This window comes from Cetorhinus maximus, chromosome 26 (assembly GCF_964194155.1).
Source record: "Cetorhinus maximus chromosome 26, sCetMax3.hap1.1, whole genome shotgun sequence".
Taxonomy (NCBI): Eukaryota; Metazoa; Chordata; class Chondrichthyes; order Lamniformes; family Cetorhinidae; genus Cetorhinus; species Cetorhinus maximus.
In genome coordinates this window covers 35,749,299-35,760,977 of record NC_135904.1, presented here as the reverse complement: position 1 = coordinate 35,760,977, position 11,679 = coordinate 35,749,299, and the positions used below count along the sequence as shown (strand labels likewise).

The window sequence follows — 11,679 nt, the reverse complement described above, 5'->3', positions numbered from 1 at the left end:
AAACTGTTCCTTCACATGATGTCCTGCCACCAACCACCCCAATTGGTCAAATAGCTTTTTCCCATCTTTTAATAGTTTTTGCAACCAACAAATGAAAATGTTCAGAGAAGATGAATGAAACGCTTTTTTAAAATATCATTATTATTTTTTCTGGGTTGTTTGCAGCAATGTCTAAGAGATTAATCTTTCATTCCTACAGACTCCAAGACACACAGGCTGGTAAATGAACTTTTCCAATCTTGCTAATGAAATATTGTCCACTTCCCAGCACAAACTGGTCTTCATTTATACAAGTCCAAGTGGCTCATGAGCAGTTTGAGAAGAGCAGAGTGTTGTTATTATTACAGCTATCCATAAAACTGGCTTGTCTATTTCAAAATTGTCAGTCCCACCATTTTGTTTGTGCATTGCGCAAATCTACTGCATGAAAGACATTTAATTTTTTTGTTTAAAAATGGACAGGAAAATACAACCCAACAAATGACACACACATACATAAAAAGAGCATGACAGAAATGATGAGGCTTCCTGTTTTTAGTTATCCTCACAGTTGGGGAATATTTGCTGTCAAGAAGCCCATGGAGAATGTTTCTTCAAATGCAGGACCTCACTGCAGTGCTTAATCTGTCACTAACACAGCCTGGAGTGTACAGCACTTCATACATATCCCACTATCCCTCTTGAATAAATATTGAACAGAGGTTCTGCCTGGAATTGGTGACTGTGTGAAAATGTCACAACTGTATTGCGTATTTCATTTTGAATTTATACTGCAGCCTCAGTCTCACACCAGCAGCTGCAGTGTTGAATACAGACAGATAAGACCCTGTTTACACTGATTATTCACCTCAGGACACAGTTCTGTGCATGCCTGCCTAGGCATATGCAAAAGATTCTTTCCCAACGTTTCAATATATAAATCTTTAAGATTGTGGATAGCAATCTTTGTATAGTATAAACATTTGAATTAATTACAGGTTCATTTTAAAATTATCCTTTGACACATAGTGCAGTTCCAGTCTGGCATTAAACCACATGCAGCATTAAACCAAAGGAGTGTCAACCAATCTTATTCTAGAATATCCCACATCATTCACTCTGAGTCAGTACAGGGTCTTGTCCAGATTTATAATACCAGTTTAACATCAGTTTGAGGTAGGAGCCAGTAGTAGTGTGTACCTAGTTATAAAGGGTGCACTTTTAAAAAATAAACCATTAATGCTTTGTATCTAACTATGATCAATTCTTCTTCTTTTTAGGCAGACCCTTTGGATCGAGGGTGACTTCCTTCCACTCAATGATTTTTGAGATGGGTGATAAGTCCAATTCACCAACAGCAGACTCTGCCACACGCAGGGCAGGTGCTGCTCACAATGTTGGGCAGATGAGTTATTTGGGGGTTTGCGTGATCTCTCTGATGCCTTAACTTTGGCTCTGTGTGTCACCAATGTCGTTTCTTGATGTGCTCGGTGTCTTCCTGAATGAAGCTTCTCTATTTTGATCAGTCACAAGCCAGAGACTCCCATAAGTCAGTGAGGATGTTTGTCCTCTCCACGGATGCTTTGAGGACATCCTTAAAGTTTTTTTGCTGTCCTCCTGGGAGTTTCCTGCTGTGGCTGAATTCTAAGTAGAGCAGTTGCTTTGGGAGTCTTGCATCAAGCATATGAAGCACATATAAACCATTAGTTACATGTGTGTGACTATAAACTACCACTACTGTGCACTCAGTTATAAACCATTGATACTGGAAGAGAAGAAATTTTCTTCATCTAAATGTTGAGAAGATCAAAGTAATTGTCTTGATCTCAGCCACAAAACTTCCTTCCCCAATTATTGATTCCATCTGCCTCCTTGGCAACTGTCTGAGGCCATCTGAGGCTGAACCAGACAGTTCACAAACTTGATGTCGTAACTGAGATGTGCTTCCAACCACATACCTGCTCCATTACCAAGACCATCTAATCTACTTCCAGCTCTGTAACATTGCCTACCTCTGCCCTGCCTCACCTCAAATTCTTCTGAAACACTCACCTGCTCTTCTCTTAGCTCCAAACTTGACTATTCAAGTGAACTCCTGATTGGTCTGCCACTTTGCACCCTACTTACACTTGAGTTCAACTAAAACTCTGCTGCCCGTAATTCCTCCCACATTCCATTCACCCATCACCCCTGTACTTACTGATCTACATTGGTTACTACTTCAGCAATGCCTCAATTTTATCATTCTCACCCTTGTTGTCAATTCCCTCCATGGTCTCACACAATGTTACTGCTGTAATCTCTCCAACCCTACAATCATCCAAGATCTCTGTGCTCCTCTAATTCTGGCATGATTTTACTTGCTCTACCATTTGTGGATGTACCTTCAGCTGCCAATGCTCTAAGCTCTGGAATTATCTCCCTAAACCTCTCTCGCCCTCTCTCTCTCTCTCTCTTCCTTTAATTTGTTCCTTAAAATTAATCCTTTTAGCAAGATTTTGGTCATGCCCTAATATATCCTTATGTGGCTTGGTGTCAAAGTCTGGCTTCCTAATACTCCAGTGAAGCATCTTGGGATGTTTTACTATGTTAAAAATACCATAAAAATATAAACCATTAGTACCGGCTGCCTAGCTTAGAATAGTTAGTACTGTTTACCTAACTATAAATCACTAGTAAAGGTTACCTAGCTGTAAACCATTAATATTATGTGATAATTAGCATTGAACACCTGATGAACATTTATAAAACACTGGTTAAACCTCAACTGGAGAATTGTGTCCAATTCTGGGCACCACTCTTTAGGAAGGAAGCGAAAGCATTGGAGAGAGTCAAGAAATGATTTACGAGAATAGGGATGAGAGACTTCAGTTATGTGAATGGATTAGCAAAGCTGGGATATTATTTTTAAAGAGTATGCTGAGAGGAGATTTTTTAGATGTGTTCAAAATCATGAGGGGTCTGGACAGTGTAGATATGGAGAAACTGTTCCCATTTGTGGAAGGTTCGAGAGCCACCAGACACTGATTTCAGGTGTTTGGCACAAAAAACTAGAGGTGACATAGGGGAAAACATTTTACACAGAAAGTGGTTAGGAGACGGAACACACTATGTCATTGTGTCATGGAGACAGATTCAATTGTGGTTTTCAAAAGGGAACTGGATAATTATCTGAAGAGAAAGAAATTGGCAGAGCTTTGGGGGAAGAACAGTAACTCTCGTATACAAGGTCACCAACATCCCTCTGAAAATGAAAATTTAATAGTTTCTCACCTTTTAAAACATGTTCTGCTTTTCTATTCTTCCTACTGAAATGAATGACCATGCATGCTCTCACATTATACTGTACATGTCACCTTCTTGCTCACTCATTTAACCGAGCTATATCCCTTTGCAGCCTCTTTGTGTCCTCTCCACTGCTTACTTCCTCACCTTTATATCATCAGCAAACTTGGATCCATTACATTCAGTCCCTTCATTTAAGTCAGTAATATAAATTTTAAAATAGTTAAGGCAATAACATTAATCCTTGTGGCACTCCACTAGCAACTGTCAGCCTCCCCAAAGACCCATTCATTCCTACTCTCTGTTTTCTGTCCTTTAGCCAATCCTCTATCCATGCATTACCCTCAGCTTTATTAGCCCTTCTCTTGTGTAACAATCTTGTGTGTAGCACTGTTATGAAAGCGTTTTGAAAATCCAAATGCAAAACATCAACTGGTTCCCTTTATTTACCCTCAAAAAATTCTATTAGATTCATCAAACATGATTTCCCTTTCATAAAAGCACGTTAACACTGCCTTGTGATTTATAATTTACTAAGTGTCCCATTACCACTTTCTTCATAACAGTTTCCAGTTTCTGACCTGGCTAAGGTCCATTTCATGGCATTAATGATGACTCTTTGCATCACTTTTCTAATGATTGAGAATAGGCTGATGGGATTTGGCTGGTTTGATTTGTCCTGCTTTGTACTTAACTATGTGTCCTTGACCTGTGTATTTACAAGGTACCATTCATGCTACTTACCTAGCCAAGTGCCATCGGTATATGTATCCCATTTAGAAACTTATTTTGCAAGGTATATGCCATTTCCTTATTCTTCCTACCAAATTGCATTTAGTAAGATTGACATTAATTTGTCAATTGCATGCCCATTCTGGAAGGCTATTAATATCTTTTTGCATTTTGTCTTGCATTCCTCAGTATTAATTACATCATGTCAGTTTTGATATCATCTACAAATTTTAGAATTGTATTTCTGAATCCAAATCATTGATGCAAATTATGAGTCACAATGTTCCCTGCAGTAATCCTATGGAACACTACTTCCCATCTTTTGGCAGTTTGTGTAATTACCCTTAACTCCTATTTTCTTTATTGCCACCTTGCTAGTTTTTCTGCCTGACTCCACATATTCTGATCTTAGTCATGAGTTCTACTACATACCATTAGTGCTGTCAACTTAATTATGTACTGAGGCTTTACCAACATTTTGAAGATGATTTCCTTTTAGTCTCAATAGTGTGCTTTTTTAAAACACTGTGTATACATCAAATAGGATAGAATGAAGTGTCAATTCCAATTTTATCTCATTGTTCAGCAGTCATTTTAACCTTATTCTCAATGAATTGAGTGGTAGTATTTTCATAATAATCAGTAATTGGCATGCACATTGGGAAATTATATGTTCGCTTTAAATAATAATTAGGTGTCAACTGTGGCTCAGTGATAGTATTCTCACCTCCAATTTAAATGTTTGTAGGATCACATCCAATTCCAGAGACTTGAGTGCATAATCTGGACAGAGGGATTGTTGCTCAGTTGGTGTGCCATCTTTCAGTTGAAATGTTAGATCAAAGTTTGCCTGCTCTCACAGGAGATGTAAATACAATGGATTTCATGATGTAGTTATATAAAGCATTGTTTAGACCCCATCTGTAATATTGCATTCAGCCCTGTGCACTGCAATTTAGGAAGGATACATTGGCATTGGAAGGGGTGCAGCACAGATTCACCAGAATAATACTGGGAACAAAAAGGGTAAATTTATTAGGTCAGGTTCCATAAATTAGGCTGTAGTCCCTTGAGCACAGATGATTAATTTGTGAGATATAGCTGAGATATTTAAGATGGTTAAATGAAATGACAGGGGAGGTAGAGACAAACCATTTCCTCTGGTGGGGGGAGGGGGAGTCCAGAAGGGGGCATAACCTTAAGAAGGATTAAACCATTCAGGGGTGATGTCAGGATTGCTACTTCACACAAAGGGTGATGGGAATCTGGCACTTTCCCCATCAAAAAGCTGTTGAGGCTGGAGATCAATTAAAAATTCAAAAGTGGCATTGACATTTTTGTTAGGCAAAGTATAATAATATATAATATGAGGGCACAGATTCAAAATAATTGGCAAAAGGGGTAAATGTGATGTGAAGAAAAAAATGTTTCACCCAGAGGGTGTTGGAGTATGGAACAAACTTCCTGAAAGGGTGGTGGAGGCAGGTTTGATCGAGATATTCAAAAGGAAATTGGATTGCTATCCGAAAAGAGAGAATGTGCAAGGTTGCAGGGATAAGGCAGGGGAGTAGGACTAGGTGGAATGCTCTTTCAGAGAGCCAGTGCAGACTCGGTGGGCCGAATGGCCTCCTCCTGCACTGTAAATATACTGTGATACTGTATTAAGAGTTACAGAACCAAAGCATGTAGATGGAGTTAAGATACTGATCAGCAATGGTCTAATTGAATGGAGGAACAGGCTTAAGGCACCAAATGGTATCCTCCTGTTCCTATTGGAAAAAGAGAAAGGGGTGGAGGGGGGGCGGGGGGGGGGGGGGGGATGGAAGTTGTGCTGGGATCCTGGCCAATATTATCTTTCAACCAACATCGCCGAACACATTGTTTGATGTTGTCATTCCTCCAGTACCGCTCTTTCTAATTACATCTGGTTGGTTTGTCAAAGAATAAGGAAAGTTTGAAATTGCGTACAGTTCCTGTCAGCTCTACACATTGAGCGCTCCTCGTTATGTTTCTCCCTGAAGCTGATCCATTGGATTGAATGTTAATGACGTAACGCTGGAGCGAAACAATGTGATTCCTAATCTTTCAGCACCTCCAGCCTGTGGACAGCTCCTTCCTTTCAGCACCATTCACTCCCTCCTGCCTGTGGACAGCTCCTTCCTCCAAACGTGTAACTGACCGACCATGGATATTCAGCGAGGCTCGGCGTTTTCATTGCAGATCGCGATGTATTTCTGCATCTGAAGTTGAAGAAAATAAGACGAGGGATGTAGACAAACTGGCTCTTTCTCTCTGGGAGTTATTGGTCCGTTCGTATTATTGGTTGCGAATTAATTGTTAACCAGGACTCCAGGCAGCTAAGCCACCTGCACACGGTATGTACAGGGTATGTGCGGAATATGTACAACACTGAGCTCTTCAATTCTAGAGGTAATAGACCCTTCAGACTCTCTTAGTCTTTTATTTTTGTGGGAAGTTTAAAGAAAAGATCAATTGCTTCAAAATGTGTTTTAACAAAAGCACATGAGCTGGTTATAACCCGGAGCAACACAATAAGATTCGATTTCTATTTCTTTAGAGGGAGGGTGGAAATCAATTGCTTTTCAATCGATAGAATCGCAGAGGAGGAAAATGGAAGCGGCCCCGGAATACTCGCTTTTTCTCGTGCGGATCTTGGAGGAATTGGATACGAACCACAGCACGGTTTCCTATCAGGATCTGTGTAAATTGCTTTGTGCTCGCTTTGATTTAACTCATTTGGCAAAGCTGAGGAGCCTTTTATTTTACACCGCCTGCCTGGACCCGAATTTCCCAGCCACTCTTTTCAAAGAGAAATTACGGTGCAATGTGGACAGTCCCCAGTCCAAAAAGATCATGATCGCTGCTGATATCGTCACCATGTTTAATCTGATTCAGATGAACGGTGGGGTCGCGAAGGAGAAGCTGCCTCATCGACAACAGCACAAGGTCAGGAAAAATGAATCTTTTGAATGCTGCCGATCAGACACTGAAATCTGCCGGGTTCGCTCCCCTGGATCCAGCCACGACCCGATGCACAGGGAGGGTTGCAGTGAGCATTCGGCACCCAGAGGCTCTAATATATGTCCCGCGTCTGACTGTAAAGACTGCCAGCGTCTCATTTGCACTTCGGATCCCAATTTTTTCCTCGCGTTCAGGGATGAGGGGGCGGAGGAGAATACAGGGAGGGCAGCCTCACTCGACCGAGTACAAACGTCCCCAACTTTTAACGGTATCGATCCTCAGGCGTGCGTTATGCAGACTACATATTTCCCGATGGATCCGGACCAGGATTCAAACTCCGACCAAGACTCCCCAAGCAGGAAGAATGACAGGAATGGGACATTTGATTCCAGCGACGAAGCATTCGGAATCACTCCCTGTGTACAGGGCAGGTCTGTGTTCAATGGCGAACTTCAGGACATGCTCCCCTGTGTTGCCAAGTTGGTGCCAATGGACAAAGACTCAGAGGATGAGGACAATGGATCCCACGTTAGAAAACATGGCTCACGTTTTTCTACCTTTTTCAGTAACAGTTTTGAGATGCCCTATAACAATCCTTACTGTGATTCGATGCCATCGACAAGCCAAGAAAAGAGATATGTCAAACATGAAAGTCTGGATGATCTTCAAGGAACCACCTACTTTGGTCCAAGTACTATCTCACAGGAGCCCCGGAAATTCTCCTCCAAACCAAACAAGCCGGCACCTTGGCTTCTAAAGAGCTGGAGTCTGAACAACGACACAGTCCAGGACTGTGAAAAATATTTTTCTGGAGAGAAACACAACACTCACCGATATCAGGGCAATGTCAAAGATGAGTTGCTGGCCGACGCCCGCCAGAGGCAGGCGGCGGCGGCGGCCGAGGCGATCAGCACCATGGACAGGGCACAGTCCTACTTCCAACAGGCTGGAGGGGGCGGCGAGGAATCACTGGGCCAGGCGGTCAACCAGTTCAGCACCAAGCTGGAGGCGGCTGTGCACTGTAGCCAGAGGAAGGTGAAAGACAAAAGTGTCAGCTGCACCTCACAGCCGCGGGACTTCGACAAGACAAGTGTGGGAACCCAGACCGAACAGGCCGTCCGGGGCAAGTGCAAGGAGGGTCCCCAGGGGTATCACCCCAAGTACGGGGAGAAAGTGCCCGTCAAACAGTCGGACGAGGACTCCGAGGCTCTCAGTGATGATATCAGTGACATCTTCCGATTTCTGGACGACATGAGTGTGAACGGGTCCACGGGTCTCCTGCAGTCCTGCTATAATAGCAGCGGTTCCCTGTCCCGCCTGCCCAAATCAGGCTGCGAGAGCCCGGAGCGGACCCCGGTTAATACCAGCGGCCCCCACAAGGATATGGGCAAGGGGCTTCTCCCCAACCAGCCCGGCGATGAAGAACTCAAGATGAGCGTCTGCAAGCTGGTGCTGAGGATCGGCGAGATTGAGAGGAAGCTGGAGAGCTTGTCCGGGGTCCGGGATGAGATCTCCCAGGTTCTGGCCAAACTCAACAAACTGGATCAGAAGATCCAGGAGCCGGCGCAGGAGACAGTCTCTCCCGTCAGCAACAACGAGAGTCTCCGCGTCAAGGCCCTGAGAAAAAGTTTGTTCGTCAGAAGATCATCCAAATCCCTGACGGAGGAGAACAGCGCCACTGAGTCCAAGATCGCCAGCATCTCCAACTCTCCCCGGGACTGGAGGGTGGTGGGCAACAGCGGCGAGCCTGGCATCACCCTGGAGGAGGGCAAACAGCAGGTGCTAACAGACAGCAAGGATTTTCAACGCAAAAGCAGAGAGGTATTTGTATTACTTCCTGACAGATTGGCTTTCTCACCTTGTCTCCCGGAGAGTCGCTTCACATGAAGCAATTCTCGTGAATGATACAAGGGCAACTGATAGCAAATCAGCCGCCTGCGCCGAAAAAGCGTCATTGGAGAATTGGAGTTGTTTAGTGCGCGTAAAGCGATCTAATTTAAATGGATCAGATGTAATTACAGACCCTCACAAGGCCGACAGCAGCACTGTGCCAGTGATGAATCTGCTCACTGTTTAGTTATCCTAGCTACTAATAAGGAACATAAAAGTCAAACGGGTCGAAAAATCAATGACCATTCACTCTAAGGTGTTGTAAAGTAACAGAGATGCCCGGGCATTGTTCTAGGCGAGTGGAAACGTTGATGTTTTAAAGCGACGGCCAATGTTATCAACCAAGTGTCAGGGAAGGTGTGACAGGAAGTAAAGGTGACGCTTACAGAAAATGCTTGCCAAATGCAAAACAATTATCTTATATTATGGTATAAAATTAATATATTCTAACTCTGTGAATGCAGCCGAATCCAGAATCGGGACCAGTAAGATACAGGGTACCAAATGGCACGCCTCGCATCACACTTTCGCTGGCACCTTTTTTGATGATATCGCTATTATAACACGGCGCTCCTTACACTCACACTGAGCAATGCCATGGGTGTCCTGTATAAATATGTGCACACAAGACTTCACAACATGCTGGCATGAGCAGTGGTTGGCACCAGAGCCAAGCAATGATTTGCTGTCAGGTGCTAAATACGTGTTGTGTAAATCGGAAATTAGGATTCCACCTGACTCAAGAAGGAAGCAGAGTCTCATTTGACTTGTCATTGTCATAGTCGTAGAGTTTTACAGCACGGAAACAGGCCCTTCGGTCCATTGTGTCCACGCTGGTCATCAAGCACCCATCCACGCTAACCCCATTTTCCAGCACTTGGCCTGTAGCCCTGTAGGCTATGGCGTTTCAAATGTTCATCTAAATACTTCCTAAATGTTTTGAAGGTTCCCACCTCTATCCTAGGTAGTGAGTTCCAGATATCCCCCCAGCTTCTGGGTGATTTTTTTTCTCTCAAATCCCCTCTAAACCTCCTGCCCCTTACCTTAAATCGATGCCCCCTGGCTATTGGCCACTCCACTAAGGGGAAAAGTTTCTCCCTATCTACCCTATCTATGCCCCTCATAACTTTGTGAACCTCAATCAGGTTCCCCCCTCAGCCTTCTCTGCCCTAAGGAAAACAACCCCAGCCTATCCAGTCTCTCTTCATAGCTGAAACGCTCCAGCCCAGGCAACATCCTGGTGAATCTCCTCTGCACCCTCTCCAGTGCAATCATATCCTTCCTATAGTTTGGTGACCAGAACTGCACAATCCAGATGTGGTTATACAGCTCCATCAAAAAATCCCTGCTCTTGTATTCAGTGCCTCGACTAATAAAGGCAAGTATCCCATATGCCACCTTAACCACCTTATCCACCTGTCCTGTTGCCTTCAATGTTCAAGGACATGCAGACCAAGGTCCCTCTGATCCCCTGTACTTCCTAGGGGTCCTACTATTCATTGTGTATTGCTTTGCTGTGTTAGTCCTGCCAAAATGCATCACCTCACACTTCTCAGGATTAAATTCAATTTGCCACTGTTCTGCCTATCCGACCAGCCTGGTTATATCATCCAGTAATCTAAAGCTTTTGTCCTCACTATTTACCACACCACCAATTTTTGTGTCATCTGCGAACTTACTGAACATGCCTCCTACATTCATGTCTAGATCATTCATTTACATTACAAACAGCAAGGGACCCAGCACCGAACCCTACGGTACACCACTGGATACAGGCTTCCAGTCACAAAAACAGCCTCTGCCTCCTGCCACTAAGCCAATTTTGGATCCAATTTGCCAAATTGCCCTGGATCCCATGGGCTTTTACCTTCTTGACCAGTCTCCCATGTGAGACCTTGTCAAAAGCCTTACTGAAGTCCATGTAGACTACATCAACTGCACTACCCTCATCTACACACCTAGTCACCTCCTCAAAAAATTCAATCAAATTTGTTAGACATATTCTATCCCTGTCAAAGCCACACTGACTATTTCTGATTAATCCCTGCCTCTCCAAGTGGAGATAATTCTGTACCTCAGAATTTTTTCCAAAGGTTTTCCTAACACTGATGTTAGACTAACTAGCCTATGGTTCCCTGGTTTATCCCTACCACCCTTCTTGAATAATGGTACCACATTAGCTGTCCTCTGGCAACTTTTCTTTGACCAGAGAGGATTTGAAAATTAATGTCAGGGCCGCCTCATTCTCCTCTTTTGCCTCCCACAGCCTGGGATACATCTCACCTGGGCCTGGGGATTTATCCACTTCTAAGCCCGCTAAGACTGCTTATACCTCCTCCTTCTCATTGCTAATTTGTTCAAGTATGTCACAGTCCCCCTCCCTGACTTCTATACCTACATCGTCCTTCTCTATGGTGAATACAGATGCAAAGTACTCATTTAAAACCTCACCTACATCTTCCAGCTCCCCACACAGATTGCCATTTTGGTCCCTAATGGGCCCTACTCTTTCCCTGGTTATCCTCTTGCCCCTAATATACTTATACAATGCCTTTGGATTTTCCTTTATTTTACCCACCAGTGTTTTTTCACGGCACCTCTTCGCTCTCCTAATTTCTTCTTTAAGTAACTCCCTGCACTCTCTATACACCTCTAGGGCTTCCGCTGTTTTGAACCCTCGGTATCTATCATAAGCTTCCCTTTTTTTCCTTATTCAATCTTGTACATTCCTCAACATCCAGGATTCTCTGGATTGCTTGGTCGCACCCTTCACCTTTACGGGAACATGTTGGCCCTGCATCCTCACTATTT

General features: G+C 43.6%; 1 protein-coding gene across 1 annotated transcript in view; it reads left to right on the top strand.

The window, feature by feature from the left end:
* Window positions 1-6,627: 6,627 nt before the first annotated feature.
* The window catches only part of minar1 (membrane integral NOTCH2 associated receptor 1), a 99,738-nt gene continuing 94,686 nt past the window's right edge, over window positions 6,628-11,679 (top strand). Inside the window, exon 1 of the mRNA XM_078529915.1 lies at window positions 6,628-8,799. Coding sequence (XP_078386041.1) covers window positions 6,628-8,799 — 2,172 coding nt within the window. The remainder of the gene's footprint in view (window positions 8,800-11,679) is intronic.